This window comes from Talpa occidentalis, unplaced genomic scaffold, assembly GCF_014898055.3.
Source record: "Talpa occidentalis isolate TD23 unplaced genomic scaffold, MPIMG_talOcc4v2.1 talOcc4.16, whole genome shotgun sequence".
NCBI classification, from domain to species: Eukaryota; Metazoa; Chordata; class Mammalia; order Eulipotyphla; family Talpidae; genus Talpa; species Talpa occidentalis.
The window spans coordinates 39,648,754-39,666,563 of record NW_023601653.1 but is presented as its reverse complement, the minus strand read 5'-3'; the positions used below and the strand labels follow the sequence as shown (position 1 = coordinate 39,666,563).

General features: G+C 41.7%; 1 protein-coding gene and 1 pseudogene across 5 annotated transcripts in view; both read left to right on the top strand.

The window, feature by feature from the left end:
• Positions 1-17,810, top strand: part of DNM1L (dynamin 1 like) — a 74,112-nt gene that overhangs the window by 35,152 nt on the left and 21,150 nt on the right. For all 5 annotated transcript variants that reach the window (XM_037514062.2, XM_054696266.1, XM_037514060.2 and 2 more), the window contains exon 2: positions 13,520-13,667. In XM_037514062.2, the coding sequence (XP_037369959.1) occupies positions 13,520-13,667 (148 nt within the window). The remainder of the gene's footprint in view (positions 1-13,519; positions 13,668-17,810) is intronic.
• On the top strand, positions 16,049-17,006 carry LOC119248141 (anaphase-promoting complex subunit 10-like; annotated as a pseudogene).

Here is a 17,810-nt window from a genome sequence, read left to right as displayed (position 1 = left end):
CTCTTTGATTTCTATTTGGTGTTTATCTCTGTGTGCAGTTTCTCTTTGTCCATCCATTCTTCTCCCAAGCTCAGTGAGCATCTTTATCACTGCTATTTTGAGCTTTTTATTAGATAAATCAATTACCTCCATTTTATTGTGGTGTTCTTCCAAGGCTTTATCTTGTTCTTTTTGGGAACATACTCCTCAGTTTCTTTGTTTTTCTTATTCTCTGTGTTAGTTTCCATGTATTGGATAAAGCAGTTACCTCTCCTGTCCTGAAGGAGTGGCCTCACATAGGAGGTGAGCTTTGTTGTTAACTTTGCCCTGGATGTTCGCTGTCCCTCAGGCGGTGGTGAAGTAGGTTTCAATTGTGGAGGGTGTGCCGGCATCAGTCAGTGTCCAGCTAGTGAGGATCTAGTCAGCACCGCCATTGAATATGCAAATGTACCTTTTTCTGAGGACTGCAGGGAGATGGTGTTCCTCTCTGCTTGCTTTGCCTGTCTCTGGGAGGCTACCACAGGGAGCCTGTGTAAGTCCTTGGAAAACTGTTCACGGCAGTCTTGTGTTCCTTGGGAACTCTAGTCCCTTTGGCTTTTAAAGCTAGATGTTGGTTGAAACTGCTCCTCAGAGTGAAGCTGGGTGCTGTGAGTTCCCCCTCATTTGTGGAGAATTGTGCAAGGGCTGGCGTTAAAGGTGGGGTGTGCTTCTTGTTGGTGTAGGAGGCACCCTGCTGGTAGTTGAGTTCCTTTCAGAGGAAAGTGTTCCATTTGTAGCTGTAAATTGGTGTGGGAGTTCAGGATCCTCCAATGTCACGTTTTAACTGAAACTGACACAGTACATTGTTAAAAAATTAGTTGCTAATGGTGGATTTAATAGAAAGACTCAGGTTTCTGGGTCTTGCTTAAAATCCAGGAGCCTCCCTGGTGGTACAGGGTTAAAAGACAGCGCTATCAAGCTATCGCCAGCCACTGCAGCATGAGTTCGATCCCCAGCCGGCCAGGAAGTAACCCACCTGGCGCAGCAGTCCTCTCCTGCCTTGCCCACTGCTCCCTTCAGCAGTGTATTTCAAAAGATCTGTCTTTTCTGCTCCCCACTGTCTCTTGTGAATCCTCTCACCACCTTCCCCCCCTGCCCCCCCACCACACCTCTGGCTTATACCCCAGTTCTTGTATGCATAAATAAATCTTTGGTTTTTAAGCTGTGTGTTCCTCCCCCCCGCCGCCCCCCCCCCCCCGCCCAATCAGGACATCTGACAAAACTGGGCCCATATTCCCAACAGACCTGAAAAATGCCTACCTGTGTCTGTCTGTGTGTCTCCTTAGCCACAGTTCCCTCTGGTCTCTGTAGTGGCCATTTATTATCATGAGTGTTGCTCCTTTCTTACTACAGTGTGAGAGAACAATGAATTATTTCCTGGTTTTATGTTGAAAGTGGCAAAGTTAAAGACTAATTGGGAAGTGCCCTCACATTTTCAATATAAGAAATAAAGAAATATGAGAAATATTTGAGATGTGAGAGATATTCTTATATTTTCAGTATTTAAGAAAATGTCTGAATACAGTCAGATGTCATTTTGACTCAACCTGAAAGGTTGATAAGATTACCCTTTCAGGTTAACCTGTCCTCTGTGGGCTGTTGAGTTGGTAATACTGAGTTAGTTTGCTAAGACTGCTGTAACTAGATACCAGACAACGTGGATGGCTTGAACAACAGAAACTTATTTTGTCACAGTTCTGGAGGCTAGAACGGCTGATGTCAAGGGTTTCTTCTGAGACCTCAGTCCTTGGCTTGCAGATGTCTCCCATGGTCCCTTTTCTGCATGTCACAGCTCTGCTTTCTGTGGCCACATTTCCTTTCAATGAGGACGCCAGACAGGTTGGACTGCCTAACTGGAAACCCGAATGGCTCTGTTTTAGCTAAGTCATCTCTCTATATGTACAGTCATATTTTGAGAGACTCGGGCTTCCTGAATTTTGGAGGGACATAAAGCTCAGTGCATGACAGTCCTGTTTAAGAACGAAAAACAAAACTGATATGCAGGTATATTAAAATGTACAGCTCATTGAAGACCAGCAGCAATAAAGTTGGAGACTAAGGTAGAGAACCAGTGTAATAAAATGAAGTTAATACAGAACTTAGGAGCAAACTTCAAATATCCTCTTTGTGATACCTCCTTTAAGAAGGCGACGCAGAGTGGCTAGTCAGAGTAGGGTGACTAGAAGTGATAGTTATAGTGAAATTACTGAAACCTAATTTGTGAAATAGAAAAGCAACTTGAAGGAGATCAACATGCAATGAGATTTATTAGACATGACTCTTCAGGGCGAGAGCTAGGCGAGCCAAAACCCTCATCGTCATTGGTTGTCATCTGCTGCAGGGGCCCTTTCCAAAGAAGAAAGCAGCAGCAGCAGGAGTTCTCCATGCTGAAGTCAGCTGCCTTCAGAGTGCAGTTGTGGGCACAAACATCAAGGCAGAGACCATAACTAAGTTACATTTGTGAAGCCAAAACCCCACCAAAACCCCTCCAAATAGAATTCTACGAGTGTCAGAATAGGAGGAGGGTGGGGGAAACAGGTTTCCTAAGAAGGAAAGCCTTTCCCACTGTTGTCGGACTAATAATAGCAGAGCAGCCATACATGGCATGTTGAAAGGTCTGAAAGTCAGTGCCTCTAGGGAGAGTGTGGTGGTGCCTCCTGTGCTCACCCACAACACCTGTTCTCTAAATGTGGAGAAACATAAATAAATAACTGAACAAAAGAGAACAGAAAACCTTGTTTTTATTGCCCCTTCATTTTCTATTCTAGATAACATGACCTGAATTGCTTCCAGTTCTCTGAACCTTGAGTATTTTGAACTTTGCCACAAGCTGGGATGTTCAACTTATATAGACTGCAAGGTGGATGTCAGGAATTGGTCTCTAAGCTGGACCCAAGCTGTGTGACTATAAAAGTGTCTGCTGTGGGAGGAGGAGGCAACTTCTTTACCTCTGCACCATGAGATCCTATACCAATTTGAGGTGTTAGAAATTATTTTGAAAAATCATCAATGTCAAAAAAGTAAAAAGAATAGTACTGTGAACAATATAATATTGTGAACACCACTGCACCTAACTCCAGGTTGGCAACAAACCACCAACTGTCCTGTTGAATTCCCTCCTTTCTAGAGAGAGAACCATTTTCCTGAATTTGGTGTTATGTCATGCTTGTATACTTTACTGGACATATAATACATATCATTAATTTAATGTACATAATGTTTAACCTCAAGTAAGTGGTATCAAAACATCTCCCTTCCAGTGGGTTTACACAATCATACCTGTGCGATATACTCACATACTCCTAGTTTGCTCACTTGTACTGTTACTCTAGCACTCAGCCTCTCCCCACCGTGTGTGTGCATGTGTGTCTGTGTATGAATGTCAGGAGGAAGTTTATCCTCTTGTTCAGGAACACTTCCATGTTCTCTTCCAGTACTTTTCTGTCATGTCTCATTGTGCACATTTGAGAATTTCTCTTAAGTTAGAAAGAAATAGAATTACTAGACTCTGGGGTATTATTTTCATTTTTACTTCATATTGTTACTTGCACTGCAGAATATAGTCAAAGTTTACATTGCCACCAAGTTTATTTGTATCTGTACTTATTATTGTCACATTTCTTTTTTTTTTAAAGATCCATTTATTTATGCATACACGAACTGGGGTATAGGCCAGAGGTGTGGGGGTGAGAGGGTTCACTAGAGACAGAGTGGGAAACAGAACAGGCAGAGTGACCGAAGTACACTGCTGAGGGGAGCAGCAGGTGAGACAGGAGAGGTCTGCTGCGCCATGTGGGTCAGCTCCTGGGCCAGGGTTTGAATTCATGCTGCAGTGCCTACGGATAGCTTCAAAGGATAGCTTCATAGTGCTGAGACTTAACCCCTTATACCTCCAGGGAGGCCCCTTGTTCATTTTCTATTATACTTATCTTTTTCTTACTGATTTGTAGGACTTATGTATTTTGGTTGCTCATTGCAATTACATAACTATAGATATTTCCCCCAATTATTTCTATGAGTAAAATACAATTTAATATCACTGTAGTTACCTATCTTCTCTCATTTGTACATTTTTTGCATTAAGGAATCATTTCCTATCAAGTCTTGAAAGTATTCTTCTAGTCTCTCTCTGGTTATGCTTTTTCACATTTGTTTATAATTAAGCTAGGATTTTTCTTTATTTTGTTTTTTAATAGCATGATTGAGAGATTATATCCCAGAAAGTCACCTATTTGAAATGTATATATAAGTCAGTGTTTTTTAGGATGTCTCTAGAATAAAGCAGCAGTCACCACAATCTAATTTTAGAGTAGTCCATTATTCCACAAAGAAACTTTGTCCATCAGCATGACGGTCAGCTCTACTCAACCCAGTGTTGGGCAGTCATTTAATCTGCTTTCTTGCCTATTCTGGATGGTTCATATGAACAGGATCAGATTATGTGATCTTTTGTAGCTGATTCCTTTTACCTAGCATAGTGCTTTCGAGATTTCTCCATATTGTAACATATGTCTGTACTTTATTCACTTTTTATGACTGGATAATATGAAAGAAATCTGATGAGACTAAATATTAGCATCATTATTTATAAGTGGGTGAAATTTCCATATTGTGGGCTCTGGGAAGATCACAGCAGTATAGCATAGTTTCCTACTCTCTGTAGATTTTCCTGTAAAAACAAAAAATAGGATAGGAAAACCAAAACCCATGAACAGTATTTTCAAGATTAGTTGACCATGTTTTTCTACAAAATTCTCAAACACCAGTATGTTGGGGACAAACCAAAACTCCATGATCTCTGAATTATTATCTGTAGGAAAAAGAAGGAAGTGGAGCCGTGAGGTTCAACTTTGGAATTACGGTATGAACCCGAGTTGGCACCGGGTCTGACCACTGGCCTCTTCGAGGTCTTAGCCTCATGTGGGCAAGTCCTTGGCTCTCAACTCATTGTGTGTAGAAAACTCTGGTTTTTCAGTTGTTTCGCTTTCTGTTTCTGAGCCATGGCACCCCTGAAACAAAGAAGGCAGGAAAGGCGAGAGGAATGGAGGGGGAGGAAGGGAGAGAGGGAGAGAAGGCATGGAAGGATCTATAGGGGTGTGAGGTGAAGTCTGCTAGACGCAGTGCCTGTTCTCCAGCAACCCCTGCAGCGCTTTGTTCATGAGTGAGGAAGAGGTCGGGGCACTGACTAGGTCCCCTCTTGCCTGGAGCCACAGCACTACAGCAGTGAGCACATGTCCCCGCGTCCCCGCCCACCGTTGTGGCGTTACAGGCAGCCCCCGAGGTTCTTGTGTATCAGGCAGCCAACTGGGCCGACCTCAGCCTGGACAAGAGTCAGTTCCTGATAGTGACTGTGTGATGCGGACCTGGATGGAGGCGCTTAGTGAAGGGCGGGAGGGGAAGAGTTGCAGGCTGGTATTGGACACCTGGCATTCTGCTTCTGGTCCTTAATCTCACCCACACCGTGGGTGAGCCGTGCAGTGCAGTTGTGCTGCTTGACCAGCGGGGTGCAAACCAGGGATCCAGCAGGCCCACACTGACCCTGACCCGGCTGACAGTACCTGTCAATGTGCTGGCTTCGTGTGTGGGGCTGGGGCCTCGTGCCAGCAGGAACAGGTCTAGCAAGGCCCAGAAGTAGCAGGGTGAGCTGGTGCAGGGTCGTCCTGGAGCGTGACTCACGACTATCCATCCGTGTGAAAGACCGGTGGGAACGGCCAGAAGGCTCTGGGCAGCATAGGCAGCACCTCTGAAGCATGTGTGCTTAGTGTAGGAACTGCCAGGTGGGGTCACAGAACATGTGACACTGATGTGAAGAAGCAGCAGGGAAGGTAAAAGAATGTCATCACATATGCCACTCGAGCCGAAGTCCAAAGGGCCCACAGTGTGCAGAGGCTGGTGTGAAGGCAGCAGCCTAGCACATGTGGTCAGCCAGGTGGGCTCCCAGGAGGCTAAACGGTTCCTGAAAATTGCGTGAGGCCTGGGTTGGCTGCCTGTGGCCCTTGCCAGCTCCCTTGCCCTTCCTTGGCGCAGCCCCCTTCACTTATAAGGAAGTGCTACAGGGATGGGGCCATGGTTCTCCTACATCTCGCCAAAATGTCATCACACTCAGTGGAACTATGGTTTGAAAACCACCCGAAGAAGCCAGGCCGTGGCCTGGGTCCCCTGGTTGCAGGCTGGAGGCCCTGTCCTGGGAGCCATGTGCTGCAGTAGGAGGAGCTAGGCCTGTCCCCAGGACCCTACCGTGTTCCTTTATGAGCACCTCGTTTTGGAACTAGAACTTGATTTTGTAGCCCAGTCTGGCACTCTCAAGTAGCTGAATCTGCTTTATCTTGGTTGGTTAGAAAGAATGATAGCAGCCCTCAGCCTCAGGAGTTCTGGTTGAGGAGGCTCTGCCCTGTGTGGGGTGCAGTCACACCTGTGGGATCCAGCATGGGAGCCGAGCGGGCAATCCTATCCTCAGGTAGCCATGCTGCCCCTGTTGCTTGGGCACACTCTGACCTTGTGTCCTTCTCCGCTTCCTTTTCCTCTGCTCTGGTACCAAGGCACGCTCCCAGGCATCCCTTTCTTGGGCACCCCACCACCTGTGACCTGTGCTGCAGACTTCTGGGACCTTCTCCACAGGGACATGCTGATTTCTGGTGTGGGGACATTTTTCGGCCTTCCCGTAGACCATGCGAAGACAGTGTCTGTTGCCAGGTTCTCTGAGAAGGACTGGGCCTGCCAGGCATCTCCCACCCATGCTCACCTGCACTTGTGCTGTCTTGGTTTTCTCCCCAGCCTCTGGCATTGTGGGTGAGGGTGCAGGGTGTGCACGTGAGCCATGGGGCAGTGTTAGGAGCAGGTGGTACGCGGCTCTGGCACGGGAAGGCCTGTGCCCCTACTTGGGCTGTGCACGGTATAAGCAGAGGCGGCCTCAAGGCCATGCCCGGCCACTTGTGTGTGGTCCTGACCAAGACTTCTCCATGGCAGCACCCGCAGACAGGTTTGAATACGAAAAACATTTAAAAAATTGGGTGGTAAAACTCAGAAAAGTATTTGAAATTAACTTTTAGGAATGAAGATGAATTAGAAGGATTACAAGAGCAAATAAGGGTAACAATACTTGAGGAAGATGTTGGAAGGTGAAAGACATTAAAGGTTTCTGTCAAAAAGAATTTGCTAGAAATTGACACTGAAAAAAGCAAAGCGCTGTCATGTATCAATGGCATCCACAAAGAGGGAAAACTAGCAAAATCACAAGCTAAAATGCAATTTAAGACAATTTTATAGAAAAACATACTGGGAACTCTATTTTGAAGGAGCGTAGCTCATACCTGAGAACATTTCACAGAAAGACCAATAATGAGGTAGAATTCTATGCCATATTGGACTTTGAAGGAAAAATAAAAATTTTTTGAACATGTAGGCAAAGGGTAGACAGTCCTATTTAAAAAATAAGTCTATAATACTTTTAACAGTAAAAATTCCTGAGAGAAAACAGTGGGCTTTCTTATTTAAGATACTTGGTATGAAGCAAAGATTTTATTTATAACCAAAATGATTTCCAAGCATAAAAGTGACAAGCCGTTATCAGGATGTTAGACCTTAAAGAATCCTGTTTCCATGAACTCTCCTGAGGAATCTACCAAAGAAAAAGCTTCAGAGAATGGAAATCATGGAGGGAGCATTAATGTCAGTATTGGTGACCAGCTTTGCACACGTACTTTTGTTACAGGGCAGGGAGAAGTGCACCCCAGAACCTGCAAACCTGCCTGTTTTAAATAGGTTCTGCCATCCGCCGCATCAGCACAAAACATATGAGACTTTAATGAAAAGGAAACAATACAGGAAAGGCAAAGAATATAGTTTCTAAATCAAGCACCCAAAGTTACATGTCCCCTTGTGAATAAAAGTCCATCCAAAGCAGGATTGGCCCAGAACAAGGCCCCAAAGCCTGCCCCAAGTTGAAAGCATCTTCCAGTGGGGACCCACATAAAAGGATCAGAACCAAGTCTGGGAGGAAAATAGCAAACTCAAAATCAAGACAAAAACCACCATTGTCACCTCCCCATGAGTCTCACCCACATCTTTGTGAACCAGTCCACGACCAAAAGGCAAGCACAGTTTCTTCACATGTCTCTCTGCTCCATGTGCCCCCTCCAGGTCTCCTTCTGGCTCTCCATCTTTCTTTCTTCCTTCCTCAGTCTCCTCAGACTTCTCTCCCTGCTCATCTCCACCCTCCTTTTGGGTGGGGCAGGAAATCTGGAACCTCCTCCTTTCCTGGGCACCACCCTGTTACACTTTGAGAACCAAAACTAAGTGACGGCTTAAAGAGAAATTACGGTTCTGAAAAGAGGCAGGAAGAGAACGGAAGGGCTGTATGCAGCACGTTTTCAGCACTGCTTCCAGGAATTCCAGGAGATGGCAGTATATAGGTGCTACTTGGAGACTGTAGTGTGAAATAAAAAGCAGAGGAGACTTGTAACTGTCATAAACTGTGTCCTGGGGAGCCATGATCCTAGGTGGACAGAGATGCCTCGGGCTGGGAGACACAAGCACATGTGCAGTTGAGGGGCGGGCAAGCCCGCATTGGTAGCCCACACAGAAAAATAATCTCAGCAACTAATGGTATTAAAACAAAAATACAAAATGAAATCAATAAGCAGTTCGATCAATAAACTAATATTAATTGGAAAGTTTTATTAGAGAAAAGAATATAAAGACAAAATACTAGAAATGAGAAATACTAGAAAAGAGAAAAACGGTTACTAAGAATATGAAGTTATGCCGATTAACTTGAAAATCTGGGAGAATTAGATGATTTTTAGGGACAGATTTATCAAACGTAAAGAACAGGAAATGTCCGTGTTATGTTCTTTTGGAGTACAGAAGGTGACAGGAAGCACCCTATTTTACTTAACTGGATGGATAAACCTGCATACCAAATGTTGCAACACCATATGTGCCTAAATATTCACTTTGATCCTCTGTTTCCAGCCAGCTTCTCTGTTCTCTGTCACAGGGGACCTTTCAGGACAACATGAGTGGCCCCTGTGTCCACTGGCTTCTGGATTTGGATATGGGGTGCCCTGGCAGGAATTGAGGAGAGGAGGCTAAAGTTCAGTTCTTATCCCTGGCACACTGTTCTTCCCTCAGGGCCTTGGGGAAAGCAGCATCTGTTGAGTCTCCCCAGACCTTGGTACACTCAGTCTCGATTCCCCATGCAGCTCTGTAGGTATTGTACTGACAGTAAATCCTCCTTAAGTTGACCTAACTTGATGCATTGTCTGCTTCCTGCAGCTCTTTCTGATAAAATATGTGAATTCAGGAGTTATGCCATTGTAGAAAATATGAAATTATGGGGCCTCCCTAGTGGCACGGGGGTTAAAGTCTCACCATTATCAAGCTGTCGCCAGCCACTGTGGCCTGAGTTTGAACCTTGGCCAGGGAGCTGACCTGCATGGAGCAGCAGACCTCTCCTGTCTCCCCATTGTTACTCTCGGCAGTGTATTTCAGTAGATCTGACTGTTCTGCTCCTCACTCTGGGAAATTTCTCTCTCTCTATGTCCCTCTCCCCCTCTCCCTCTCCCCCCCCCCTGTCTCTGGGGAATTCTCTCTCTCTCTCTCTCTCTTTCACACACACACCCCCCCCCACACACACACCACCCCCACCCACCCACCACCCCACCTCTGGCCTAGACCCCTGTTCTTGTAGGCATAAATAAATTTAAAGAAAAGAACAGAAAATATGAAATTAAAAGACATACTAGTTTTGACCACTAAAAAATACAGTACAGAAAAAATACTATGTTAAGCAAAACAGCAAACCTTTAAAATGTATAATGGAGATTAGGGTTTATATTATTAGGCAATCTGTGTCTGTTAAGTAGAGTCTGGTCACAGTATCTAGGTTATATAAAAGATGGCCTTTTCTCAGAAAAAGGCTACTGTATTTCAGGTGAACACCATGATATCTCTGGCTCAGCAGTAGAGAGAGAGAGAGCGAGCGTGCACGCGTTTGTGTGTGTGTGTAATGACATACATAAAGCAAATCTAACAGAATGTTAATACTTAATAATGTTCTATGCAAAAATAAAATCTTTTAAAAATTGAAAAAAAAGGACCTCCCTGGTGGCACAAGGGTAAGTTAAGATGCAACCTATGAAGCTATCTGCAGCTAACTGCGGCAATAGTTCCACCCACTTCAGGGAGCTACCCACATGGCATAGCAGACCTCTCCTGTCTCGCCTGCTGTTCCCCTCAGCGGTGTATTTCAGTCAGTCTGCCTGTTCTGTTCCCCACTCTGTCTCTGATAAATCCTCTTATCCCCTGCACCTCTGACCTGTACCCCAGTTCTTGTATGCATAAATAAATAAATCTTAAAAAAAATTTAAAAATGTGCAAAACATATTCATAGCATTGTTAACAATAGCAAAGATCATTTAAAGTGTCAGTTGGAGTTTGGTTTTTACACCAAACTGTAATTGTCACAGAGGCAGTTAATGATGTGAAATGATACCTCTTTTACATTCAGAATAAAAGTAGTTTGCAGAAACATACAGTACTACGTATTTATTGTTTTTTTTTTTTTTCCACTGATATGAAAGTATTTTTATTTTTTAAATTGAGGTAACACTGGCTTACATTATTATTGGTATTTTGTTTTTTTTTTTTGTTTTTTTTTTATAATCCAGATTGCTTTATTTTTTTTTTTTTTATAAATTTTATTGTTATATTCCCCATACAATTGCAGCCCCCCCATTCTGACCCCAATCCCTCCCCTCCCGCCCCCGCCCCCCTAAAAGTGTCTCTGGTTCATAGTTTTTTGTTGATTTTGATTTTCACTTTCTTATAGTTATTCATTTTCCTGGTCCCTTATTTAAGTTTTCTAGATTCCTGCTATGAGTGAGACCATCCGGTATTTTTCTTTTTCTTTTTGGCTTATTTCGCTGAGCATGATCCCTTCCAGCGCCATCCATGTTGCTGCAAATTGCATGTGTTTATCTTTTTTGAATGCTGAGTAATATTCCATGGTATATATGTACCACATCTTCTTGATCCAGTCATCTATTTTGGGCATTTGGGTTGTTTCCAAAGCTTAGCTATTGTAAACAGTGCTGCTATAAACATAGGGGTGCAGGTGTTCTTTGGAATTGATGTTTCTGTGTCCTTTGGGTAAATACCTAGGAGTGGAATTGCTGGATCATATGGAAGCTCTATGTTTAGTAGGTCCAGAAATCTCCACACAGCTCTCCACAGTGGTTGGACCAGTTTGCACTCCCACCAACAGTGCAGAAGAGTTCCTTTTTCTCCACACCCTCGCCAGCATTTGTTGTTGCTAGTTTTTTTAATATGTGCCATTCTCACTGGTGTAAGATGGTATCTCATGGTAGTTTTGATTTGCATTTCCCTGATGGCAAGTGATGTTGAACATTTTTTCATATGCCTGTTGGCCATTTGCATTTCCTCTTCAGAGAAGTTTCTTTTTAGCTCTTCTGCCCATTTTTTGACTGGATTATTTTCTTTGTTGTTGCTGAGTCTCATCAGCTCTTTGCAGATTTTTGTGATCAGTCCTTTATCATTAGTGTTGGGTGCAAAAATGTTCTCCCAGTTGGTGGGGTTTCTCTTTGTTTTTGTTATTGTCTCTTTTGCTGTGCAGAAGCTCTTTAATTTGATGTAGTCCCAGCTGTTTATCTTTGCCTTCACTATCACTGCTTTGGGTGATGTGTCTGTAAAGATGTCTTTGATGTGCAGATCACGTAGTGTTTCGCCTATATTTCCTTCTATATATTTTATGGTTTCAGGTCTTATGTCTAGTTCTTTAATCCATTTTGAGTTGATTTTTGTGTATGGTGTGAGGTAGTGGTCAAGCTTCATTCTTTTGCATGTAGCGACCCAGTTTTCCCAGCACCATTTATTGAACAAACTTTCTTTGCTCCAATGCATAGTCTTTGCTCCTTTGTCAAAGATTAGTTGACCATAAATCTGTGGATTTATTTCTGGATTTTCTATTCGATTCCATTGGTCTGTATGTCTGTTCTTGTTCCAATACCATGCAGTTTTGATGATTATGGCTTTGTAGTATAGTTTGAAGTCTGGGAGTGTAATGCCTCCATTCCCTTCTTTTTTTTTCAGGAGAGCTTTGGCTATTCGGGTTTTTTGTGATTCCATATGAATTTCATCAATAATTGTTCTATTTCTTTGAAGAATGACATTGAAATTTTGATTGGAATAGCATTGAATCTGTATATTGCTTTTGGAAGGATGGCCATTTTAATAATGTTTATTCTTCCAATCCACGAGCAGGGGATGTCTCTCCATTTCTTTGTGTCTTCTTCTATTTCTTTTAACAGTGTTTTATAGTTTTCTTTGTATAGGTCCTTTATCTCTTTTGTTAGATTTATTCCCAAATATTTGATTTTTTTGTTTCAATAACAAAAGGGATGGGTTTTTTTATTTCTTCTTCTTCAGATTTATTGTTTGTGTATAGGAAGGCTACTGACTTTTGCATGTTGATTTTGTATCCTGCCACTTTACTGAACTGATTGATGAGTTGAATTAGCTTTTCTGTGGAGTTTTTGGGGTTCTCTATGTATAATATCATATCGTCTGCAAATAGTGATAGTTTGACTTCTTCTTTTCCTATTTGGATTCCTTGGATGTCTTTCTCTTGTCTTATTGCCCTGGCTAGGACTTCCAGTATTATATTGTAGTGGGAGACTTCAACACACCACTATCAACAATGGATAGATCAACAAGACAAAAAATAAGTAAAGAAACCAAAGCTCTAAATAAGGACCTAGAGCAATTGGGCTTAACAGACATCTATAGAACACTAAACCCCAAAAAAACGGAGTACACATTTTTCTCAAGCGCACACGGATCATTCTCCAGGATCGATCACATACTGGGGCACAAGACAAACATCAACAGATACACCAAGATTGAAATCATACCAACCATCTTTTCTGACCATGAAGGCATCAAACTAGAACTAAACCATAAAAAGAAGTACTACGTATTTATTGTAAAAGACTGGTGGGGAGAGTATTGATAAAGGTAGAATTATCGAACAGTGGGGCTTTTATCTTCTGTTTCTGAACTTTTTTTTTAAGATATATTTATTTATGAAGGCAAGAACTGGGGTGTAGGCCAGAGGTATAGAGGGTGAGAGGACTCACCAGAGACAGATTGGGGAGCAGTACTGGCATATCAACTGAAATCCACTGCTGAGGGGAATAGTGGGAGAGACAGGAGAGGTCTGCTGTGCCATGTGAGTAGCTCCCTGGCTGGGGATCGAATTCAGGCCCACTAAGACTTAACCCTTGTGCCACCAGGGAGGCCCTGTTTCTGAACTGCTTTAAAGGTACAAATATCATATAATAGAAAATATAACTAAACTCTCAAGAAGTGTCTTAAGTAATTTTTTCTGGAAAATGATTTCCTTACCTGCTGTTAGTCTACTTTCACCTAGTCACAAAAACTGTTCAGATGCTCACTGTATTCTTGTCCTTTGTGCTTTCAGAGCAGTGGGAAGAGCTCGGTGCTGGAAAGCTTAGTAGGAAGGGACCTGCTCCCCAGAGGCACTGGCATTGTTACCCGGAGACCCCTCATCCTGCAGCTTGTCCATGTTTCACCTGAAGATAAACGGAAAACAACAGGAGAAGAAAATGGTAATTTTTAGGATTGGTATAAAAATATCTTAAAACTTCATTTTGGGTCAGTTCTTAGAAAGATTTAGCTGTGGGCAAATCAGGTCCTGTGAAGAGAAGTGGTGGATTCTTTTTTCATGTGAAAGAGTGATTCCTGTGGTCCTGAGGCCCATGAATACATGTGTTTGAAGTTGCACCTCTTTGGTAACCAGCATGTTGAACTTGTTACTGTTGTATAATGCAGGATTCAAGGCGCTACTCAGGAGAACAGGAACTGGTTATTTTAAAGGGAAAATGTTTGAGTCTTGTAGTATTGTAAACATTTTTCCATAGTGTTTAAAACTTTCACTTTGATTTAGAATTCAACTTAAATTCTAGCTTTTAAATGAAATTAAAATAGCTTTGTTTTTCAGCAGTCATGTTACCTCATCTTCCCTTTTCCCATCTTACTGTATGCCTGCTAGTTTTGATTCTGTACTCTTCAATCTCAGATGAACGTTATTTTTAGAAAGTTTTGATTTTTTTTTAAAGATTTATTTATTTATATGTACAAGAACTAGGGTACAGGCCAGAGATGTGGGGGTGAGAGGATTCACCAGAGACAGAGTGGGGAACAGAACAGGCAGACTGGCTGAAATGCACTGCTGAGGGAGCAGCGGGCAAGACAGGAGAAGTCTGCCTCCCGTGTGGGTTTCTCCTTGGCCGGCTGGGGATCGAACTCGTGCTGATGAGGCAGCGGATTGCTTCATAGTGCGGTGTTTACCCAGGGAGGCCCTGATTTTATTTTTTGTTTAACTGTCCTTTTCAAACAATAGTGTAATATATTATTCTCACTTCAAAATACTATTTCATCCTCCCCCTCCGATATTTCAGACTTAGTCTCCAGCCAAACTCAGGCTGTTTCTTTACTGAGTGTGAGTGGTGAATGTGTGGGGTATCGAGATTAGAAAGTAAGCACTCTCCTTAGTGACTGGAATATGTCTATCAGCAGGTTTTAAATTGCTTGTAAAATATGTGACCTGTGTCAGTCATGCCTCTATAGTGAGGCTGAAATGTTCCAATGAGGGTAATATATTTAATCTTCCTTTTGGTTCTGTATTTGGCACACACTTTCTAATTTATAAAATTCTTTGATTGCCCTAATTATTAAATTATAGCAGAGTACTATATTTGGTTCTGTTTCATTTCATTCAACTTACATTCTGGTCTTTGATGGGATGAGACTGTGATAAATTGAAGTTACTTTAACTTCTAGAACTGATTTGCTTGTTATAGGAACATTAGTGGTGAAGACTTGATTTCGTTTTTTAAGGAGAAAAATATGTTGTGAACATCTGTGATGATAGAAAGTTAATCACTGAATGAAGCTGTAGGTGTTAACAAGTAATATTTCTGGATAGGCAGCCAGAGGATATGTGGGAGGCTTTTAGTTATAGTAGGTAATTATTAAGAGGTAGCTTCTTGTTGTATTCTCTGTCCCTTTGTTTTTTTCTGGAATATTTCTCTACTAATGAATCCCCCTTAAATTTATTCATTTAGGCCTAACGTGTGATTCAGCTTCTTATACAATAACACTTTCAAGTTTTCATCCCCACTAATTCATTTCTTCAAAGTTACCAAATACCTTAACTAAGACTTGAGGAAGCTATATGGCATTAGGTCTTTCTTTGAACTTTCACTTTCTCCAGTCACCTTGAGAAAGGCAGATGTCACCTTGAGAAAGGCAGATGATACCCTGTCTCAGAAACTGTAGTGTGGGCAGCGCTCTAGAAAAGGGTGTGGATTTCAGGATGGAAGAGTCAGGTCCTCAGTGCCTCTGCTTGTGTGTCCACTGTGCTTTTTGGGTGTCTATTCTTGGTGGTGGTCAGTAAATCTGCAATCTTTATATATATATATATATATATATATATATATATATATATATATATATATATATATTCCCCCCCCCTCCAAGCTTAGTGCCTCTTTTTCATTTGTAATCCCCCACCCCCATACTTCACATGACAACTCAGCTACCCAGAATACAAATTAGATTTTGTGTATTTTGAGTCCTAGGTCTCCTGTCTCATTCGTAGCTGGGATTGTTCCTTAGTTTTTCATCAGAGGCTCTTTTTCCTCAGGATAAATAATTCTACCTTGTTGTGAGTCATTGTAGCCCAGAGTAAATTAGAAATGATGAAGCAGGTTGAACATACAGTGAACCAGAGGACTGAGCTGCCTCACAGTCTGACAGGGAAGAGAAAGTGGGGAAAACGACCATGCAGTAGCTTCAAATGAAAAAGTCAAAGTTAGCCTCTTACCATTCGGTACAGGGCTTTATAACCTCACAGGGTTTATTTGTCACCAGAAGGCCTGAATTACCAATAATAGGTTAAATAAAGAGCCATGTTTTCTAAGAGGACATGGAGAAGTGTGATCCATTTTTATATAGGCCCATCAAAAATGGCTGAAATAAAATATTTTGGGGTCTAATATGTATAATTTAATAGGAAAATTTACTCAGCTGAGTTCCTTCATTTTGTAACGACATAGATAATTGGAGTCAATTACTGTAAATTTATAGTATTTCTCAGCCTGTCCCCATTTTTGCCATTATAAAAGAACTTTTGAGATCCCACCTTATAGGAAGCCTGGCCGTGCTGAACTGCTGGGGCTCAGACCTCTCGTCTGTGGAAATCCCAAAAGACAAGTGGCCCAGCTGGCAAGCTAATACTTAAAAGTGACCACACCAAGTGGGGCGTCTCCTGGTGCTGACCCTCAGCTGCTGGAAAGGACTGGAACAGTATTGGAAAGTGGGTCATGAGCTCTTTGGTTGCTCTCATCTTGCAAACCAGGATTTGGAGTGGATCCATTACAAGATGACAGTTTAGAATCTCACTGATAATCAGACGGCTTCCAGCCTCGTTCAGGGACTAGCCAAGTCAGAAGAGAAACAACAGCGTCTTAAGACATTGTGCATTTATGCAGACCTCAAATTTGATAAAGCTGTGCTCCAAGCAGGATCTCAGGGTAGGAAGTACTGTTTGCAACCTTCAAGAAATTCAGCAGCCGGAATTGGTAGAACCAAACAACTGGACTTTTGACTGGCACACTCACCATGCATACTGCTGTTCAGCTGATCACCAGGATGGAGGAGGCACCCAGGAGGCAGATTAAAACAGCACACACCAATGGGAGGGGTCACTACTGGTGATTTGCTAGAGGTGTACAGCTGTCAATTTAATGGTTATCAGTGAATAAGTTAACTTTAAAACAGAACAAAAGTCATTAAACATCTTTGTTTTATCTCATCAGCAAATATATCTGATATCAATTGGAAAAACATCAGCTATTTTGCAGTGCTCTATATATTTAAAAGTATTTTATTGTAACTTTAATTTTATTAATCAAATTTATTTATACTACATTTTCTTGAACACACAAAAGTGCATATTTCATATTGTTAAGATAACTGATAAAATCTTAGATGAAATCACACTGTCTTAGACTAGGTTACTAGGTTAGTTTGAACTTAAACCTTCACAATTATCTTTCATGTATTTTTATGAAATAAGTCAAGCTTTCTTCACATTTTCTTTTAGACAAAATCCAAAAGTAGCAAACTGATTAACCAAAATTGTTTCTATGGTGTTAAATTCTATGTAGTTGAAAGAAAATAATCCCTTAGAAAATCAGTCTTAGCTTTCAGCCATATGTTATTTGTAGTCTTGTCTATATTTAACTAACTCTAAGGTTTTGAAACATGTATGTGGTATGTTTTGTAGATTCTTTTTTGCCAGGCACTTTCTTTTTCTATAGTCTGTTACCGATATCAAAGGCAAATTTTTGAAGTGATTTACAGTCCATTTGTGTTAGATAAGAAACCAGAGTGATATAATTTATTATAGCAGAAAACAAAAATAAATTATGACATACAATATGCTTTGCTTATAACACTTGAAAAATGATTACATCCCTTTATTTATAATTAATTACAGCAGAAATTAGTTGTAAACTTGGGATAACTGGACCCATATGCATTTGAAATGTGTTCAGGTTTCTGCACATTTGATTTTTTGAAAAGGTTTAACTTTTAGGGATAAGCACTTAACATTCTGTGCTGTTTCTCTTTAACTACAGACTCTGCTACATGGAAAAACTCAAGACACCTTTCTAAAGGTCTCC